The sequence below is a fragment of the Hipposideros armiger genome, unplaced genomic scaffold (assembly GCF_001890085.2).
Source record: "Hipposideros armiger isolate ML-2016 unplaced genomic scaffold, ASM189008v1 scaffold_67, whole genome shotgun sequence".
Lineage (NCBI taxonomy): Eukaryota > Metazoa > Chordata > Mammalia > Chiroptera > Hipposideridae > Hipposideros > Hipposideros armiger.
In genome coordinates, this window is record NW_017731417.1 from 4,435,966 (window position 1) to 4,458,718 (window position 22,753).

Here is a 22,753-nt window from a genome sequence, read left to right on the forward strand (position 1 = left end):
AGCTGAGCCATCCTGCCACCGGTTGGCAGCTCAGCGGCTGCTCAGCTTGGGCCGGGACTCGAACTGCTGTTGCTCAGAGCTCCAACTCTTGAGCGAGCTCTTAACCAACTGAGCCACTCGGCCGGCCCCCATTATCTTTTTGATGACTGAAATTTCACAGGGTTTCCTTCACCCTATTTCATGTAAATTTAATTAGTAATGGGCCAAAATTTTTCCCTAAAACTACATTTCATCTCACAGTTTGTTTTAAATTAAAAAAAAATAATACATTCAAATGTTCATAGGGTCAGGCAGTAACCAGTCTTTTTAAAAAAGAGAATCCTAAATAAAATAAATAGTTTAATCCAAAGCTGTAAGTTCACAAATAGACAAAATAGCCAAAGTAAATATTGAATATGCAATTTTAATATTGTACCAACTACTTTACTTTTCAAAGTAGGCTTCTCTTCTCTTCCGTAACTCTTCTGAAGTAAGATGTGTACTTGATGTCTGTGGAATATCTTGAGATATATTTCTGGAACCACCTGAAAACAAAAGAAAATGGAACAAAAAACAATCATTTTATTTACCAGCGAAAGCAACGTATGTTTACACTTATGGGAACAAGCTTCTAAACAATTTTATTCTTAAAAATATTCTGCTACTATTCTGTAAATATAAGAATGGCTTTGAGGGGCTGGCCAAGTGACTGTCGCTGATCTGCCAACAGGTGGCAGGACGACTCAGCTAAAAAAAAGAAAAGAAAACCTCAGAGAAAATCTGAAAAAGGCTGTTCAAATCTGATCTGTGTGCACGATAACCAAAGCCATTACCTTGTGGTGTCAGATGTGAGGGCTCAAGTCCAACAGCTAACTTGGCAGGAAGCGCCATTCACACCACTATTGTGTGCTCCCTTGAACTTATTAGAAATAAATCTACACTTTCAAAGGCATAGAATTCCTCAGAAGCAACTTAAAGTGGACGATTGTTCAAACCCACTCCGTGTTCTACTCTCAAACATTTGGGGCCTACAGCAACTTAAGTATGTTTCCGTGGTCTCACTGAATGACTGCACCAACCAGAGATTCTGCACAAACTGTGAAATAAAGTGGTAAGAAGAATGAATTACACAAAAATACCTAAGATTATAAAAGCTGGTGTCCATCCAGAATTGGGCCAATCCAGCAGGACTCTACTAATCAAAAATTGGACTGCACACCATACAGAGTACTCAGAGGTATGGGCAGGAGGCATAAGAAGGTCAGGATAAAACAATAGGTAAAAAGGACAATCTTCATATGAATGAAACCTCAATTTTATTTAGATATTTAAGAAATTCAATGAGTTATGGGTAACCGGTTAGCACAGTTGATTAGAGCATGGTGCTCTAGATTAGAGCGCGTGCTCTGAACAACAAGGTTGCCGGTTCAATTCCCGCATGGGAAGGTGTGCTGTGACCCCTGCAACTAGAGTGAAAACAGTGATTGGACTTGGACCTGAACTGTGCCCTCCACAACTAGATTGAAACAACTACTTGACTTGGAGCTGATGGATCCTGGAAAAACACACTGTTCCCCAATAAAAAAAAAAATAAAATAAAAAAAAGCCAACTATGCCATTGTAGCATGAAAGTAATGTGTAACCAATGACCATGGCTATTCCCCAATAAAATTTAAACAATAAAGAAAGAAAGAAATTCAATGAGTAATTTCATTAGAAAATAGAAGGCAAATTCATATTAGATAAAAACTAAACTACCGAAAGAAACCCCTTATACTTTTATATCAGCCACTCTGAGCCACACCCCAGACACATCCCTCTGCCTGGATTGCCTAGGGAATTCGTCTCACCCTCCACTGCTGATGGGCTTATATCACTGTAAAAGCAGAACCGTCAAAGTGGGCTTAAGCTGTCAGTTGCACAGCACTAATGTTAGATTTCTGTAAAATCAATTTATATTCTCTGTCCAGGCCTTTCCCTGTGTCCAACAGCACTCATATATGAAACAGCTGGTCTGGGTAAGGGTCCCCCCCAACTTTTGCCCACAAAGATTAACTTCAGTTTGTTGCTCTGTTAGTACAATATTATAACCAAATGGAATAACCGGAACTAAAAATATAACTAGTCCTAATATAACATAGGTTGTAAAAAGTCATTCATATCACAAGAAAACTAAAAGAAGAGCTATGCATAGCCATTCCTTCTGCAGAAATTCTCGAAGGACTTCTGGCAGTTCACTAACTTCCAGGGGAGCCACAAGTTATCTGAAGCAATTCTTGGACCATGAATGAAACCACATCAGGACGTCTATACCTTGCATACTGAGCTGAATAGCCCTGCGGAGATCAGCTTCTTCATCCTCCATGTCAATCTGTTGGCGACTTAGTGCCAGAGCCCGCTGCAAGTCCTCCTCATCTTCGTCTAATGCTGCTGACCCATCATTTGCTTCTAAGGCTTGTTCCAGATCTGTTTTCTGGACTCTAAAGAATGCAAGCACTGAACTGACAATAGCTGCAGACCAGTCTTGTAGTTTAGATATAAAGACATGTATAAACCGAAGACTTTATGTAAGTCAAAACTTACGCATTTCCTTGCAGGTAAGGTTTAATAATATAAAGACTGTGTTGTGATGTGACTCAATATTTTTAAGTAACTCAAAGAGTTGATTCCAGTTGGAACCAAGAAACTTCACTAAAATACAAAGGTCTAAAAAAAATCACCAACAATAAAAGGACTACACAGTCAATGTTAGCATGAAAATTTAATTCTTGTAATGAAATACTATCACATATTCGTTACTGAAGGTTTAGTTTTACCTCTGTTCCTTTAGTTGTGCTAATTCTTCACCAATAAGTTTTGGTCGCTGCATCTGTTGGACCCTGATCATCTGTAGGAGTTGGTCAGCTTCACAGTCTGGCAGATCACCCTTAACAACAAATATAGAATAACCTAAAAAAAAGGGCAAGAATAAACTGAAACAGCTAATAAAAGATCCAAAATTGATTGACAATATCAATGACAAAATTGATTGACAATGATAGCAGAGATCCGAAATTGATTGACAATGACAGCACGGTACACAGTTGTGAAACGAATACAAACTGAGGAGTCAGAAGGACCTGACTTCAAATAATGATTCTTACACTTCCTGGCAGGGTGATCTAGAACAAAGTTCTTTAAGCCTTTGAGTCTGACTCTATTCACCTGTAAAATGGGAATAGCCGTCTCATAGAGTGGCTATGAGAAATAAATAATATCTGTAAACAGCTCTCCTAAAACAGTGCCTGACCAAGTAGGCTACTCCCTAAATGGTAACAGAGTCAGATAAAGGAGTGTAAGGGCAAGGAGTCTGCAATCGGACTGCCTGGGTTTTAATTCTAGCTCTTCCATTTCCTAGCTGCATGGTCCCTGGTAAATCGCTTGACATATCTGTCTTGGTTTCTTCAATTGTTAAACAGATGATACTGGTACCTTCCTTCCTCAGAGGGTTGTTGTGAGGACACAATCAGATAATGTACATAATAATGTGTAATGTGTAATATGGATAAAATGAGTCATCTGTGGAAATAGCTGCCCCCTCACCCTGACCTCCCTTGAACTAAAAACAAGGTCTGAGAAGCCAATACTGAAAATCTAGTCAAGGTATAAAGGTGTGAAAGAAATACACTCATCCTGTGCAATTCTTTTTTTATAAATATAGTTCTAGAAAGCCGGGGTCTCCCCAGCGGGAGACTCCACACTGAGTAATGATGGGCTATACCTAAGTCATTCTAATCAATTCACATTTTTCTACCATACAATTTTCTTAAACTTTGGTGCTTATTACAGGATATCCTGTGTGAGCACTAAAAGATAATGAAACAACAAAAAAAAATAAAAACAGATAATGAAACACAAAAACAAGGATCAAAAGGAGTATTGGAAAAACACAAAACAGTAGTAAGTTAATACGCAATAAGTTAGGTTAATATGCTTAACTTTTTTTGTTTTATAAGAACAAGTGTGCTCAGGGTTCAGATGGTTTAACATGTTTTATGCCATTAAATTGTTTCTGGATCCTAGAATACATCTATCAGCTCACCAAGGCATTCCGTGAAAGGCATCACGAAGAGTAGAAACTCTGTCTTGTTCAGATGATACTTACGGATCTTAGGGTTTATTCAAGACTAAATTCCACATGCTGGGAAGCCACTGAAGGGTGAAGGAGGAGGGTGTGTCATAATATGCACTGTGGTTTTTAAAAAGCACTCTGGGCTGCTTTAACGATATAATATATGGGAACCAGAGTGCAAGAAAAGTGGTCCTTGCTGAAATGGGAAATCTGAGGGATAGCATGTTTGGGGAGAAAAAAATCAGTCTTTTGTGGACATGTTTGGTTTGAAATGCTTTCTGGACTTCCAAGTGGAGAAGTCAAAGTTAGGAGTTTGGTAACTTTGTAAGGTAGTTATCTAGGCAGAAGATAAAAGTTTCACAATTATTGGCATATAGACCTTTTTTAGAGATGGTATTTGAAATAAGGGGACAGCATATAGTTAAGAAGTTGTCCAAGGACCGAACTCTGGGTCGCTTCAACAGTTAGAGGTTGGAAAGAGTAAGATCCACAAAAGCAATCTGAATGAAGCAGCCAATGAAATCTGAGGAAAATCAGAGCATGTGGCCTGGAAGCCAAGTGTAGATGGTGTGTCACAAAGGAAGACATATTTAGGAACCAAGGTTCTGGACACAAAAGAAAAGAGATAGAAGTAGATAAAAATCAAATTAGTTACAATTCTATAGTCTTACATGTGAATTGGAGAGAACTGCATGACAACCAACCCATTAGCAATAAATATCCCAGTGCCCAGATTGCGATCTCTAAACATCATTACTAAAGGGCAGGAAATATACAAGATAAGCCTGAAAATTCTGGTTACATGACAAAGGAAGGCTTCAAAAGGCTACAGTGGTCATTTCAGAAACTTGGGAATCAAACACAAAAGGTTCCCACTGGTCCAAGATGGACAATTAGAGTATCAATATGAATATTATAATGGACTAAAACACATGAGCTGTTTTAATGGATTAGTTCATAATGACACTTCAGAAAAAAACGGACAACTAATTGGTTGCTTTTCAAAGAAAGACACTATGAAATGAACTCATTTTAAAAACAGATAAAAGAAAAAATTATTTATCCTGCTTTTACTATATGACTATACTTCAGGATAACCAAATAATGATGAAAGTTTATTTGTATAAAACTTTTCCAGCTAATAAATGAAGGAATGATGGGAATCTATTATCACCATTTTGCAATCCTTAATGAAATAATGGACTAGGCATTGATCATCAATAGCTACTCAAATCACAAAAAGACAACCAGATATCAAGTGCTATCTGTGAAGTCTCCTGTGTCCCCAAAATCAACCTGACCCTGCTTAAGCCTCTTGATCTAAGGACTAAATTACTGAGTATCCAGGCCTGAGAGAAAAACAGGAATGTAATCAGCAAAATCCAGAATGTGGGAAACAGAACAAATGACCCATTTTCTTCCAAAAAATAAAGAGGAAAGGAATCCCATAGCTAGATTTAAGAGACATTTCAATCCAATGCAATCAATGAATCTTATTTCAAACTGGATTAAACTGTGAAAAACATAAGATACAACCACGGAGATGGGAGATTTAAACAGTGACTGGGAATTTAATGTCACGAATGCGCAGCAGTTAAATTTTTTAGGTGTGATTATAGTATTGTGGCTCTATTTTTTAAGAGTCCTTGCTTTTACAGATTTGAATTTAAAAAATTTACAGAGAAAATAATAAAATGCCTAGTATTTGCTCAAATAAACAGGAGTATGAAGTGGATAAGGTATAAATAAAACAAGACTGGCCATGAGATATTTGGTGAAGCGGGGTGAAGGATACACAAGGGTTCATCAAGTTATTTTCTATACTTTATATTTGTTGGAAATTCAAAGGAGCTGGAGTTTTTAGGGAACAACCGTGGCCTAGAAGAGGCAAGCAGGAGCAAAAAGAACACCTGGCCTTCCCCTTGGCCCAGTGGTGTGTGGGGTGCGGAAGACATAGGAGCAATTACTTAGAGGGGCTGCAAAGGAAGCAGCATCCTCAGGAGAGGGCCAGGTGTCAGTGAAAACTCTACCTGAATAGTATCAGTCAAATCACAACTTCAAGTTCACCATGTAAAACAAAGATTATTTCACTGCCACTGCCATAAAAACAGCATGGTTACTCTCACATCCAATGAGCTAGTTTTATTTAGCTACTTTGAAAGATAACATTATAAAATTGTCCATCTTTATTTACCTTCCTGTTGTAATTGAGCCAAGAAAAGTGCAAGGTATGTGTCTGATATTAATTCTGGACCCGTCAAGAGAGAATTCAAGTTGAACCACTGGAAAAAAATTGCCAACATTTAAGTTAGTGCACATTATAATTAATAAGGAAGTTATACATGTTGAGAATAACTATAACACGTCTAAACTTAGCATAACTGTCTAACACTGGAAATATGTCAAACCAAGAATTTTTTTAAATAATAATGTGATTTTAAAAACTGAAATAGAATGTTAGAGATTAATCACTATTAAACGTTTTTTAAAAGTTTGTTTTAAGCCATATACTTTAAATTTTTCCCACCAAAAAAGGAGAAACTGATAGTAACATATCTTTATTGATAGCTATAATTAAACCTTTTTTCAAAGTATGCTAACAAAACCCTAATCTAATCACATTATATTGATGTGGAAGAAAAATGACAAGTACACAGTTTTCCCACTACTGATAATTTTGGTCAAGGATGTCAACTGTGAGAAAAAAGCCAGGCCTTTCAAGAAGAAATTTGTAATCACCAACTCACTTTAAAAAGGTCACTAAGCCCCCATCACATGTAATTACCATCATTTAGTCACTACTTCATAGGAATTCTAATTTAACTCACAAGACACAAAATTTCTTGAATTTTAACATAGATCACAATACTTTTTCCAGTCACCTCTTTCATTAAACAGGGACCTCAAACAAAAAAGTCTATAGTGAAAAATAGAATTTTCAACAAAAATATAAATTACAGCCAGAGATAAGCCAAAATTTGACATTTCCTATATTTGTCAAAGTTAATTTAAAATGTAAAAATTCAATTTTGAAGAATGAAAAATTTTTTTAAATCTCTCAAAATAGATACATTTACATGCAAATCAATACATAGGAATTTCCGGAATCTAAGCCTTCAGATCTTAAAAAAATCCAGTGATTACTTTATACAAAACAAGACTACCTGATCATAATTTTCAAAGATATAAATAAAGCCCAGAGGTTCAATAATCTCAGCCATGTCCTGCGCTGGCTTTTCCCTAGCTCTGATCCCACTCGGGTCATTCTCTACTATACCCTCTCCTCCTTACTTGCTCTGAGCTCCTCAGAAGGGACCTTAAGAAATAACCACTTGTATAAAGCTGCTTCTCGGTGGCTGACTTAAAAGATAATAGCAAGGTTTTATGTATTTGAATTATCTTTTAATGACTTAATTCAATGCACTCTTTCTTGACTTCATTTTCTTTTTTGTACCATTTTTGAAAACAGCTTGAGGTATCCTTGACATGCAATAATCTGCACATATTTGAAGTGCACAATCTGAGAAGCTTTAACCTATGCATACACCCTGAACCCACTGCAGCCAAGTGAGTGAACGTACTGCACTCAGCACTGCCTAGGCGCCCGGGCTCCTAGAATCCTCCTCCTCCGCTCTGCCTCACCCTCCCCAACCCCAGGCGACCCCTGATGCATCTGCTTTCTGTCAGGACAGGCTCATTCACATTTCCTAGATGTTTATGTAAATGGAACCATACAGTGTGTAGTATTTTGTGTCTACCTTCTTTCACTCAGAATAATTATTTGGAGATTCACCCATGGTGTTGCACGTATCCATATTTAATTCCTTTTTATTGCATTAGCCCATTTTTAATTAACGCTCTTTCAAAGATTCAAAATTCTAAAAAAAGGACTTTAGTTCTGTTTTTAAAAAAATGGAACTGTGTGTACAAAGATCATTGTTAATTATTTTTTAAAATAACACTATAGGTACATTTCTTGATCTTAAAAAACGCTTGCTGAAGACATATCCCATGTTCTTTTTTTTTAATAGAAATTATTTTATGTGGACATATATGTATTATGTGGCATTTTGGAATGTGAATAATCTTGTTAAGCTAAAGCAAACATGGTTGAAAACTTTCATTTGTGCTGAACACTATTTCAAGCTTTGTGACAGTACTATGCTCAATATAAATCTATAAGTGAAATAGCTGATAGAACATTTAGCACATAAAACCTACTTGTAAGTAGCCACGTTTGCATTGTCTTAATAATTTTTCTTATTATACAGCCAAACTGTATATGGTGGTCACAAATAAATATATAAGGGAAATTGATATTGTCTTTTAAAATAGTAAATTCATATCTATCCAGATTGAAACTCTCTGCCTGTTTCTGTCTGTCTGTCTGTCTGTCTCTGTCTCTCTATCTCTCTCTCTCTCTCCTGGTGAGCTTCTTCATCTTTAAGGCATTAATCTCTTACATTTTAGTTGCAAATGGAGTGCAGAATGTCAAAAAAGACAGGGAAGGAGGAGACACATTACCTGTTTTCCTAATTTTCTAACTGTAAACCAGTGTTCTTTATAATTGCATATAAATGATCTTTCATTTCTAGAAAAGGAGAAAAAATACAGAACCAATATTAAGTGGAAATATTAGCGTTCATATTCATTTAGTTTGTCTATTGGCAAGTATTATACAAAACTTATGATAATTTAGGATTATGTTAACAGTTAAGTAGCACTGATTTTTTAAAAATCACAAACAGAATGAATCTCTCTGCAGACCAGTGATGCTTTGCAAAAATGATGGCATCACACAGCAGTAGAGGGTCAGCTCTGCGCTGCCAGACACTGGGCTGCCAGGAAGGCTTAGAGGGCACACGTTCACGGACATCCCCAAAAGGTGAAATAGGAAATGAAACAGAACACATCAAAACAAAGGCATTCAAAATATATTTTGCTTCTTTAAGAAATCACATCTTTAAAAATCAAATTTAGGAAAAGAAATGTAGGAAAAGAAAAATAAAATCTCACATGGGATCGATTCCGAGCCTCTGATACTCTGGACTGTTAAACAGGATTAGTTCCAAACCCCAAACTTTCAAAGCATTACTTATAACCTGTTAGAAAAAAATAGCAAGTTTTCATGAGCTAAACCATTTAATTCCAAGTATAAATAGGGTAGCCATGTTAGTTGTACAAACAAGTGTATTTCATATATCAATTTGCCCAGAAGGTTATGGTTTTTAAAAAGTGTGTGTGTATGTATAGATATATCACTAGATCTATAATATAAATAACATATAAAGACAACATTAAAAGACTGCTTTTTAACACTGGGTTTCTGGGATATTTAGAGAACCTCACAATTCCTAGATAAAACTGCCACAAAAATCCAAATGTGTATTCTATCTAGTAAGTGCTATTCTTAAGACTAGTCCACTATATATATATATATGACACTTTGGCTGTTATGGGTCCTGCTTTAGAAAAATATTTCAACTCACTACCTGAATATGTCAGTAACAGTGATAATTATCTCGAATGTCTATGAAAACTAGTTCTTTCTAAAGATTTAAAACTTCTACTATCGTGGGTTTATAATTTTAGGAAAAAACAAAAGATAAATCTGAATATTTCAAACTGCCTGAAAAAAATAGGAGATTTCTGAAAATTCACTTCCAAGGCAGGCAACAAAGAAGCAAGTGAACCAGGTACCAGAATAGACAAAAAGTGAATGCAATTTAGTGAGCAGACGTGAATCAGCACCAAGGGCAGCGCACGCACAGGAAATGACAAGGGCTCAGCCGATCCTAGCCCTGCATAGCTGTCACCTGTAACAGTCCACGAGGAAGCACTGACTGGGAATGCTGGTGAATGAGGAGTCCAGGACAGTACAAGAGGGATACAAACAAAGGTACCTACAGAAACAGGCCCCTCAAGAGAGGTTCTGAAAGAACTCAGGATACTCCCAAGTGTTAGGCTGAAAGACCCACCGACAAAAGCATTTCACAAGTAATATAGCTTCTTCTGAAAGCTGATTTAAGAGAAGGTAACGAGGCTGCATTTTCTCAAATTTACACAAGAGACAGTAAGTATAAAAGACTGACTTATTGGAATTAAGGTTATTAGCATCCAGATGCAAATTAAATCTCCTTTCAAAAAGCCCTATCTAAAATGAAGATCCTACAATCTTAACTTTCATGTTTATCTACATAAAAATCTAGACTCTAAAGCATACTTATACTCCTAGGCACAATCTGTTGCAGAAACTTCTGAAGGCCACATCATTTCAGTGACTATGAAACGCTGTGAAACGATGCTTCTATCAGCCATACCCTGAGCTTAAACAGTGCCTGGGACATAGACAACACTTAGTACTTGCTTGTGGCTACTCACTTGAATAGAGAAAAAACCACTGTCATCCATATTTCCAGAAGGCTGCTGTTTAATTTGGATAGGTGGTTGAGGCGGGGGCAGAGGGTGGGGAGAGAAGAATAAAAACTGTCATTAGTGTGCATATTTAAAATAATATTTTGTGCATCCTCATTTACAAAATCAAGAGCAGAGTTATAATTAACAAGTCAGATCCCGATAGGCCGAATGGTTTATCCTTTTCTAAACAATTCCCACATTAAAGAAACAAAAAACAAAACAAAACAAAAAAGCAATTTGGTGAGTTTAAAATCAGTACCTGTAAAAATGTGCGATAGTCTTCACTAGTAACTCCCCCTTCAGCCATTCTCATCCTCTCTTCTTCATCCAGCTGATGTGCAATAGAAGATAGTTCCACAGGGCTAAAATATTCTCCTTGTAATAGATTATTCAAGCAATGCTGAGCACAAAGTGAGCCTTCTTGCTGATATTTCCAAAAGAAAAAATTCAAATGTGATTTGTTAAACTGATTTGTACAGAGTCTTTTTTTAAAGGGGAATTTAATCATTAATTTCTTTTTTTTTAAAGGTTTTATTGGGGAATTGGGAGAGGGGAACAGTGTTGGGGAATTGGGGAAGGGGAGCAGACAAGTTGCTGTCCTTTGGCTCTTCAGTCTAGTTGTGGAGGACGTTGCTTCGCTGGCCCATGTTGGTATTATCATTGCACTCTTCCCGGGTGAGGCAGATCAGTCGCCGGCCTCTGGACGCTCATGCTGGCTGCCAGCCACACACAGTAGCTTATGGCAGCCCACTGCAGCAGGGGCTGCAGCCTACGCCATCGCCGGCGACTCATGGCATCCCAGCTCCAGGCTGAGCTATTGTTCACCATCTTAGCTGTAGAGGACAGTGTCACTGGCCCTCATGTGGGATCCGAACCGGGGCCCTGCTGCACAGAGCTGGCATCCCAAGCCAGCTCTTAACCAACGCGCCACTCGGCCGGCCCCAATCATTAATTTCTTAACAATGTCAAAACAACCTTTTTAGTTTTAGACAAACAATTAACATAAGGTATATGCATTTTTAGTTAACATTTATTTTATAACTCTACCATTAATGAAACTACAGTAATTTTGCAATATGATCAAAAACTTAAGAATTACTTAAACAAACATTATCATCTATCAAATACACCAAATCTCATAGTTTACTAAAAACTACTCTATAGGGGCGGCCAGGTGGCTCAGTTGGTTGGAAGGTTGCCAGTTCAATTCCCGCATGGGATAGTGGGCTGTGACCCCTGCAACTAGAGTGAAAACAGTGACTGGACTTGGAGCTGAGCTGCGCCCTCCACAACTAGATTGAAACAACTACTTGACTTGGAGTAGTTGTTGGGTCCTGGTAAAACACACTGTTCCCCAATAAAATTTCTAAAAAAAAAAAACTACTCTATAAACATTTAGCCTCCCTTATTTCCAGTGGCTAATATAAATTCATCTTTAGAGATTCTATGGCAAATTACTAATGCTGAAAGGGGATTTTAATCCCTAGAACATTTGTTCTTTAACAAGATAATCTCTACTTGAACTAAATGCTTGTTCAAGCATTTCATAATTTCATATATCAAGAACTGATACAGGTAAGAAAAATTCTGTTTGATGTTAAGACTTGTAGCTACAGAGTCAAGGTTCTCTTCAGGGAATTCTGTAATAGAGTATGATGCAATGAGCAAGATACCCAAAAAGCACCCCTGGAGCTCACTTCTGGACAAGCTGCTTGCAAGAGGGGCTGCATCCAAGCTCAGCGCCCCATGGGATCACTGACTTCCTGTTATGTGACTGGGGAGTACAACTTCCCGTGGGTCCCAGGGTCTGTGGGTGCTGGCAGCTGGCTTTCTTACACATATGGTAACCCATATGTGTAAGACTGCCTGGCACTGTGAAGCCTGCTTGTCAGCCCTCTCCTGGCAACAATGCTCTTTCCCATACTTGCCTTCTAAGAAAGGGGATTCATGGGTGGATGAGATCCCTCCTGTGAACACTGACCAGGGCTTGTCCTTCTGTGGGATGGTGGGAGACAGGAGAACACTTTCTTCTCTTGCTAATTCCAGGCCTCGGAAGTTCTCCTTTTCCCCACTAATGTCTGTTCCTTAACCCAGCCTGACATTCTGCAGTTTGTTCTGAGCCACATTACACAATAGACAGTGAGCCCAGCAAGCAACACATATTTTTCCTGATTAATTAATGTTTTAGGAACGAAATTCAGCTGCTGAAAAAGATATCGAGAATACAAATATAATGGCATAGGAAGGCAGCACTGAGAAAGTTGGAGTCTGAGACTGGGGGCTGACATAAATTTGTCTTTATAACCTGGTATGGAATAAGTATAATAGCTTAGAGTAAAGAAGTTTCTAGGGCCGGCCGAGTGGCGCGTTGGTTAACAGCTGGCTTGGGATGCCAGTTCTGAGCAGCAGGGCCCCAGTTCGGATCCCACATGAGGGCCAGTGACACTGCCCTCTACAGCTAAGATGCTGAACAACAGCTCTGTTCCCATCCGCCAATTCCCCAATAAAAATCTAAAAAAAAAAAAAAAGAAGTTTCTAGCCCTCAAGGTATAGTTACAAAGGTGAGAGGACTTGTCTACATCTCCTTTTCCTTCTACTGTATTCCTACCCCCAGAGAGCAGCTCTCACTGAACACTATAATGCGAACTGAAGGCTATACAGACATCCTACTGAAAAAATGGACAAGACAAACAAGCATTCACAGGATAGCCAAATGGCTTAAAAACACAAAGGTACTCAAGTTCATTAGCAATAGGGAAACGTATATTAAAACCACAATGTGTTACCATGACCACACACTCTCCAGAGTGGCTAAACATTGGAGAAGGATGAGAGACATCAAAACTAGTATTTACTATTAGTGAAAGTGTAAACTAGTATAATCACTATGGAAAATTATTTGCAGTATCTGTTAAAGCTTAACACACATATACAGACCCTATGATCTAGCAATTCCATTACTAGGTACATAATGCAAACAAAAGAAATACAAGCATATATTCATCAAAAGACATGTAGGGCCGGCTGAGTGACGCATTGGTTAAGAGCTGGCTTGGGACGCCAGAGGACCCCAGTTTGGATCCCAACTATGAGGGCCAGTGACACTGCCCTCCACAGCTAAGATGCTGAACAACAGCTCAACCTGGAGCTGGGCTGCCGTGAGTCGCCGGCGATGGCGTAGGCTGCAGCACCTGCTGCAGTGGGTTGCCATGGGCTACTGTGTGTAGCCAGCAGCCAGAGTGAGCAGCCAGCAGCCACCGTAAGCAGCCGTCCAGAAGCCGGCGACTGATCTGCCCCACCCGGGAAGAGCGCAATGATGGTGCCAACTTAGGCCAGTGAAGCAATGTCCTCCACAACTAGACTAAAGAACAAAAGGATAGCAACTTGTCTGTTCCCCTTCCTTCCCCCAATTCCCCAGCGCTGTTCCCATCCCCCAATTCCCCAATAAAAATCTTAAAAAAAAAAAAGACATGTATAAGGTTAATATTGGGTTGTCGGAAAAGTCATGTTGTATTTTTTCTATTTTTTTTTGTTGCAAAAATGCGCCATGACTTTTCCAACAACCCGTTAGAAGCACTACTTATTTGAAATGGCCCCCAAACTGGAAATTACTGAGATGTCCCTCACAGTAGAATGGATAAACTGTGTCATATTCACAAAGGGATAGTACACAACAATGAGAATGCGTTAACTGTCACTGCCTGCAACAATATGGATGAATCTCTCAATGTTAAAAGACAACAGGTTCAAAGGAGTACAAACTATATGATTCCATTTACAAAAGTTCAAACACAGGCAAAATTAGTCTATAATGTCAGAATTCAGGATAGTGGTTACCCTTGCAGGGGTGGAGGGAGAGTTAGTATCTGGAAGACAGCATGGGGGGGGGGGGGTAAATTTGTTACCAGTACATAAAATTTCTTATGTTTTGTAATTATTTGTTACATAAAATTTCTTGTACTAACATGTTAAAAAATAAATGCTAAAATTCCTTTAAAATATAAAAAACAAGCACCTAAATGTAAAAAAATAAAAATTTGAATTAAAAAATTAAAATGAAAGATTTTTTCCCCTGAAAGTTTGGGCCAAAAACATGGATGCACATTATACATAGCAAAATAGGGTAATATGGTGATCAGACAATGGATTTTCTGGGACCAGTCCTAATGCAAAATTTCTGTCCCAATGTCAGATGTCGGGAGACAAGCCTCAGTTTGGGGCTCTCAAACTATCGTTGCTTATATTTATTATATATATAATATATATGTATAATATATTATATTTAATACTATATATAGAAACAGTGACATCCAAATATTTGATTAGAAATTCTCTCTATAAAAATTAGCTTTAAAATATAAAAAATAAGCTTAACTTAAAATCAAACTTTGTCTAAGCAAAACCGTATCACTATAGGAGATAATATTCTGTACTTCTAAGATTTAATGGAAGGAAAGAACAAACTGTTCAGTCCAAATTTAAAATCACTTTTCAAAGTCACTGGATGAATCAAATTCTACATGGACCAAAAAAATTGTACAATGACCCCTCCTAGGATTATGCATTTCCCTCCCCACCCTCAGCCACTTCTTCCTCACCAAGCTTTAACCAAAGCTGAACACAAGTTCACTTTGCTGTAGTCAAAGTTCAGTGATATTGAAATTCCATGATTTCAGGCCCAATCTTTATTGTCTTGGGAATCAAAGGATGAACAAACTGCATCTCCAGTTTTACCATGATATTTTATAAAACAACAAAAGGGAACAGCATCCAAATCATTCCCCCACTGCTCTCAAAGTTTTTAGGACCAACCAGGAACTCGTTCAAATTTCCAGGGACACTAGTGACTACAACAGAAACCGGGCATGCTCTGATCACCCAATCAACCAAGCAGCACTGCCTCTCATTGGAGTGATAATCAGGTCTCATCCCTCTTTAGGAGACTCAGCAAACACAAGTATCAGAACGCAAGCATCCGAATAACAACGCCAGCTCTTCTACATCACTAACTGCCAGGTAACATTCTAAGCACTCAGCTCTGAGGCCAACACTTCACTATCCTCACACACAGAGGAGGAAACTGGAGCACAGACAGGAAGTAACTTACCCAGGATCATACAGGTAGTAAAGGGCAGGGCTGGGCTCTAAGCCCAGGGAGAGGCTTCAAGTCTATGCCTCAGGCCAGTTGATGTGGAATTCGGTTATTACCTACTAAACCTCAAGTATCCTGAAGATGGCTAAGAACAGGCGATCACAAAGGGCTTAATTGATGTCATAAAGTCAATGCTCAGCATCTTTTTCATATTTCCACTAATTTTAAATATAATCCCAACCAGTTTGGTTATCATTCTCAGTTTACATTACATAAAAAGTACCAATTTAGATGGTACAATGGTCTCGCCAAGAGCAGTCAACAATAGACATGATAACAAAAATGACAGAAAGCAGGCACCAGAACTAAAAACATATTAAAACAAAACAAAAAAGCAGTTAATGGCCATTTAATACTAGGGTTTAAGTTAGGGATTGGCAAACTCTAGCCCTTGGGCCAAATTCAACCTGCACCAGTAGCTAAGAATGGTTTTTATACTTAACATATGGTTGGGAAAACACACATAAACAAGAATATGTGAGACCATATATAGCAAAGCCTAAAATATCTGCAGAAAAATTATTTAAATAGACAGCACCATATACATGTTAGATGCTCAAAGAACTCTCTTGTTTATTCAAATATTTATAGGTGGTTAGATGCTCAAAGAACTCTCTTGTTTATTCAAATATTTATTGAGCACCTACTATGTGCCAGGCACTAGGGGATATAACAGTAACAACTTGTTTAGATTACATTTTAACTTAATAAAGGGCATTCAAAGCGAGAGCTCTAAAAATGGGGAAACCAATATTCCAAGAAGTGGTTGGGGCTGGCCGAGTGGCGCATTGATTAAGCTTGGGAGCGCGAGCTCTGAGCAGCAGGGCCCTGGTTCAGATCCCACATTAGGGCCAGTGACACTGTGCCCCCTATAGCTAAGATGGTGAACAACAGCTCGACCTGAAGCTGGGCTGCCGTGAGTCGCCCACGACAGCACAGGCTGCAGTGAAGCTGCAGTGGGCCGCCGTGAGCTACTACTGTGAGTGGCCGGTAGCCAGCGTGAGCTGCCAAGAGCTGCCATGAGCAGCCATCCAATGGCGGGCGACCGATCTGCCTCAGCCGGGAAGAGCGCAATGATCACAATACCTACATAGGCCAGTGAAGCCACATCCTCCACAACTAGACTAAAGAACAAAGGACAGCAACTTATCTGTTCCCCTTCCCCAATTCCCCAGTAAAAAAATCTTAAAAAAAAAAAAAAAAAGAAGTGGTTGCCGGGCCCGTTGTAGGAGGGGAAGCTAATATGCTGGAAAATGGCACATTAAATTCAAGCATTTTCATAATGGACTGTGTATAAGATTAACAATGGGCCCTATGATTACAGATGCTTTCCATACTCTTGAAATATGCCTGAAGAACTTTAACTTAAGAACTTTCGTTTGCTAAGTACACATAAATTTATACGTGTAAATGTATTCCTGAAGCGTCTTTAAGCCTATACACGTGCTGATAATTAAGAGTGCCTTCTTTCTCATAAATACATTTTCAGTAGCTATCACCCAGCTTCTTTTGATCCCATGGTTTGGTAGTACCTTTACTGAAATATATCCAAAAAAACATAACAATCAATATTGTTAAAATATATATTGTATCGTTCTCAAGAAATAGTGTGGAAAATATTGGAAGTCTTCCATGTTGAAATATCTGGTCCTACACCAAAGCTTCTGCACCTTAGTAACAAAAATACATACACGCAGGGTTCTCTTCATCCAATCTCCTTAGAGAAGCAACTAAATTTCTCTTGCCCAAGTTTCATAAATTATGTCAACTTAGCGATAACTCTGAGTCCTTCCTCCCCACACATAAAAATCAGTCTATTCTAGAACGTGCCAAAACTTTCTGAAATGTTTTCTATAAAGAAAAGCATTCCATTAAACAAATCTGTTTAGGTTTATGCTGTGCCTCTTGTCTTTGATTGCTTTATTTGATTGTCGTGTTAATTTTTTTAAAATAAATCATTTCCAAGTATTTAACAAAACAAAACCCCTTTGCTCCTACTAAACAAGAGCCTCACCAGCAACCCTTTCCAAACATGAAACTATTATGAAACAAGATATGTGCCATCATTGTCCTGAGTCAGGTTTCACTCGCACCCAAACGGCTTGATAATTGTACTATGTGGGAAGGGACGAGTTTCTCCACATGCCACAAACAGTATCTTCAAGTGCGTGGTCATCGAAGAATCAAAACAAAACAGGCTAGGCGCACCACTGCAATATTATTCCAGTCGGCCCCTAATACCTAATAAGAAAGCTGGCTTCCTAATCCGGCAAGATGGGAAACTATCGAAAGAAACGAAACCCAAACATTTCGTAACAAAAAACTTCCCTGTTTAGGGGCGCACGGGGTTTCCTAATTTATGTCCCTTAGTGTCAGGCCCTCCATGGGATGAGCCAAGGTCCCCGCACTCGAGAGACTCACGAACCTCGAGCACGAGGACAGGAACACACCACCAGGGAGCTAAGTGTATGGGAGATTCCAAAATAGAATTGAGGCGTCCAGGGAAGGAAAAGTTAATTCCGCCAGGGGTAGTACTGGGAGAGTTGGGAAGGATCGAGGGAGGTGTCCGAGAGGTGACTAGCTAAAACCTACGAAGAGTACGGGAGAAGGAACTGGAGAAGGAATCCCACGGAAAGTGGAAGGGAAGCGCAGAAGCAAACCCACTCGGTGCCTCCCCCGCTCAGGTGCCCCGAGGCGCCCACGGCCCTGCCCTCACTCCCTCCCGGCTCCCGGCACGTCACGGACCCTGGGCTCCCCAGGGACCTCCGGCACTGGTCTCAGGGGCGGAGGGTGCGTTGGGGGCGTCGGTGTAGCTCCCCTCCGGTGAAGCTCCGCCCGCCCGGGGAGATCGGAATGGGGGTGACACGGACCCCACCCAGCTCTCCGGGAGGTGGCGATACCGCACCCCACACCCGCCACACCGCCGCACATAGGTCCCCCCAGAACGCGTACACTCACTTTCTCGTGGAAGATGGACTCCATGTTTATTTGTCTGGAGCCAACGGCCCCCGCACCGAACCACCCCCTCCTGCTCCGCCCCCCGGCCCCACCCCTCCGCCTACCCTGCCCCGCCCCGTCTCGACCCGCCCCTAACCACGCTCCTCGTGCGGACCAATCACCCCAGAGGATGACAGTCACGTGGAGCGAAGAGCGCGTGAACGCTGGGGCGGTAAACGCGGGGACACGTGACGTTTGTAGCACGTCCTCCCATCGACTGTTGCCTGGGCTGCTGGGGGATGCTGCAGCGCCTCCGGAGGTCTGGAGGATCTTCTCTACTTCCCACCCATTGCTATGGATTCTTAGGCTTCTAGGGGTTTGGATAAGTACCACGTGGGTTCTATGTTCTTTTTGTTTTCCACTTTGTACTCTGTACTTATCATATCTGATTATAATTATTCAATATCTTCCTCCTCTGCCTCATTAAAAACAGGCATCATTGCATCCCCCAATACCTAGAACTTACGTGAAAATGATACTTAATATTTATATAGGGCTTACTGTAGGGTAAGCACTCTTCTAAGAGCTTTGCATATTTTAATGCATTTAATACAGCAACATTTGATGCAGACATTGTTATTATTCCCATTTTACACATGAGGAAACTGAGGCACAGAGAGATTAAGAACAGCACAGTGTCCAAGGTCAACTAGTAAATTACTAGTTTGGGCTGGAGTCCAGATCCAGACACCTTGTAACTAGTGTATGTGTTCTGGCCCTGAAGAGAAAGCATCAGTTGAGGGAGGTAAAAAATCCGGTGAAGAAAGGAGGAAAGGGCTATGAGGAAGCTGAAGACGTAGAACAGGAGCAGGTCTTGCGCCTTGAAACTGAGGTAAGTATCTATGTTGACTAATGGTTGGAGATTTTACACACACACACACACACACACACACACACACACACACACACACACGTTGAGTGAGGGTCTGGAATTCAGGAGGTTGGTTTGGATGTACAACTGGGAGTTGTTGATACTGAAAAGGCAACTGAAACCACAGGAGTGAATAAAATCACCTAGGGGGAAGAGAGATTAAGAAGAACATCTGGAGCACAGCCCTGAGAGTGGAGAAGGACTAGCCCAGGAATCGGGAGGAAAAGCAGAAGAGCGTAATATCATGGAAGCCCTGGGAAGGGAATGTCTCACAGAGAAGCTGGTGTCACTTGCTGCCAAGAGGTTCAGCAACGTAAGGAAGGACAAGGGTCCACTGTATTTTGTTGCTAGGGAAACCATTGGTGACTTTGGTTGAGTGCAGGTTCAGAGGAACAGAAGGGGCACCGGGAGGTAAGGAAATGGAAACTGCTAGTGAGGACCAGGTGCTCTGGAAGATTCGGTGACCACTTATTGAACGTCTCTGTGCACAGCCTGCAGTCCTGTACTGTATTGGGGAAATAGTCTGTGTTCTTAAGGATTTGTGGCCTAACTAGGGAAACACATCATGGTCTCATGAAGTGAAAAAATATGCAAAAGAGTTTATCTGATTTTTTTTTTCTAAAGAGAGTATGTGTCCATGTAGAAAAACATGTATTTATATTGAAGTATCTCTGGAAGAATTATACAGGAAACCCAGAAGTTACATGTTTCAGATGAAAAAGAAATTAGGTAAACAGGAGATAGGTGGGAGGGAGACTTTTCACTGTATACAGTTTTATTCTTGATATTTGAACTGTATTGATGTATTATTTAGAGAAAGTATGTGATTGTATTCATTTCCTAGGGCTGCTGTAGCAAATTACCACCAGCTTGGTGTCTTAACAGAAGTTTATTCTGTCACTATTCTTGAGGCCAGATGTCTGAACCCGAGGTGTCAGCTCCGAAGTCTTTAGGAGGAACCCTTCCTTGCTTCTTCTAATTTCTGGTGGTTCCTGGCATTATTTGACCTGTGGCCACATAACTCCAATCTCTGCCAGTGTCTTCACATGGCCTTCTTCCTTCTGTGTTTCTCTGTACCCTCTTATAAGGTACCAGTGACTGCATTTAGATCCCACCTTAATCAAGGGTGATTTCATGTTGAGATCTTTATCTAATTACATTGGTAAAGACCCTATTTCCAAATAAGGGCTTTGGTTCTGGGTGGACTTGAATTTTGGAGGGACATGATTCAACTTACAGTGATTAATTGCTTACTAGGATATACACTACCCAGAGGGCCTTATTGTTTTGTTCACTGTTAAAATCCTCATCGCCTAGAACAGAGCCTCACAATATTTACTAATGTTGAATTAATATTAGTCATTTCATTGGGCCTTCCAGACCTATTGAGCATATAATTAACAGCAAATATAAAGTGAGAAGATCAATGCCTGGGAGTCAGAATGCAGGTTCTGGTTTTGGCTTTCTCTCTGAAGCCATGGATGATTTGGCTATTAGATTCATTGCATTTCCTATTTTGATAACTCCATTTGCTAGTCAGCACATCCTAAACTTTAACTTTTCTAAGATAACATGTATTGTCCTTCAAAACCTAATGATCATACGCTCCAGAAAGCATTCCCTGCCCTTCGACTAATTTAGAAGTGCCTGTCCCTCTATGAGCTCCTGTATGTGCCTCTATCATACATGGCGCCTTTTACACAGTATCATAATGCCTCGTTTAATCATATGTCTCCACTACCCTATAAACGTCTTGATGGCAGGGCTCATATCTCATTTGACTTTGTATATCTAGTAGTTAATGCCTTTCAAATGAATTAATGAAGCCAAGTGTCTGGGCACCATCTTGATTCTTTTCCCCCAACTCTTCTACCTCACCCCTTGTTCCAGTTAGTCCTCAAATGCTGTATATTCACTCCTCTCTCCCCGCTTTTTCAGTGCTACTGCTTAGTTCAATCCGCCTTGGTTTCTTATGTAGTCGTTTTAGGATCTCTGAGTTGGTCTTCTGATTCCAGTCTCAGTATGTTCGATTCATAGTGCCGTCAGTGATCTCTCAAAAATGCAAATCTCAGTTTTTCTTTCATTCAACAAATGGAGTACTACTACGTTATCGGGCACTGGGACTATGACCACGAAAGAGGCAAACAGTCCCACCTTCATAGACTTATATTGGGAGGGATCTTTAAACAATTACACAAATCTTACTCTATTTAAAATCCTTCAGTGGCTTCCCATTGCTGGCTCAAAAAGCTCTGCGATCTGGACCAACCACCTGTCTGGCTTTATCTCCCAGAATTCCCTCTGCTCCACTCACACCAGCTGTTTCCCTTGACTTCCAGAAAGCCCTCTGATATATGAAAAGTCCTTTGTGCCACCACTATATCTTGCACATGCCTGTATTAAAGCAGTGATTACATCATACCGGTTACTTTATATGCTACCGGACTCAACTTTTGAGGGTCAAAGGAGTCTTTATATTGTATATAAAGTGTTGGTACAGAAGTGAATAAATGCATGAATTCTTTTTGACTGATTGACACAAAAAAGCGTATTAATAATTCAATAGGAGAGAGGTTACTGAGCTAACCAGGAGAGTTCCTGGAGACAGGGTAGATGGAATAGCTGCACTTCCAGACTTCCCTGTCTCCTCGGACAATTCAACTTTTCTCTAATCCACTTCATTGAAATTTTGTTAACAAGTGAGATTGCACAAAGGTATTTCTATCTTCTTGAACACTGTATCTTTTAAACTGACATTAATTTTGTCACCCAAAACCAAATAGCTTAACAGAATTTTAAACATTTGACATTTTAAAATGGGTAATATGTCAGTTTGGGTCCTGAGTTCTGCCAAGAATCAGTGATAATTAGGGAGTATCATTTCATTGTAATTTTACTTCTGAACTCAATCTCACCTAAAGCAAATTAATCAAATTTGTTTCCTGAGGTAGTTGAATATGAGATGATGTATGTATACACCCATGAAACTATCACCACAATCAAGAAAATGAACATACTATACCCAAGTTTCCACGTGCCCCTTTGTAATTCTTCCCTCTGACCCTTCTGCACCCTGGTCCCCCAGGCAACCACTGATCTGTTACTAGTTTGCAGTTTTAACATTTTATGTATATGGAATCACACTGTGTTCTTTGTGTTTGGCTTCTTAAATTCAGTATAATCTGAAATTCATCTGTTGTATCAAGGTTTCTTTTTATTGTTGAGT

The 22,753-nt window shown here is 39.7% G+C and overlaps 1 protein-coding gene across 2 annotated transcripts in view; it reads right to left on the reverse strand.

Moving 5' to 3' along the window:
* The window catches only part of ATXN3 (ataxin 3), a 46,578-nt gene extending 27,882 nt beyond the window's left edge, over positions 1–18,696 (reverse strand). For both annotated transcript variants that reach the window (XM_019642343.1, XM_019642344.1), the window contains exons 1-9: positions 18,618–18,696; positions 10,767–10,931; positions 10,472–10,516; positions 9,107–9,192; positions 8,615–8,681; positions 6,285–6,372; positions 2,796–2,928; positions 2,293–2,459; positions 428–524 (exon numbers count right to left, since the gene is read on the reverse strand). In XM_019642343.1, coding sequence (XP_019497888.1) covers positions 428–524; positions 2,293–2,459; positions 2,796–2,928; positions 6,285–6,372; positions 8,615–8,681; positions 9,107–9,192; positions 10,472–10,516; positions 10,767–10,931; positions 18,618–18,641 — 872 coding nt within the window. In that variant the 5' untranslated portion in view covers positions 18,642–18,696. The remainder of the gene's footprint in view (positions 1–427; positions 525–2,292; positions 2,460–2,795; positions 2,929–6,284; positions 6,373–8,614; positions 8,682–9,106; positions 9,193–10,471; positions 10,517–10,766; positions 10,932–18,617) is intronic.
* Between the last annotated feature and the right edge of the window lie 4,057 nt (positions 18,697–22,753).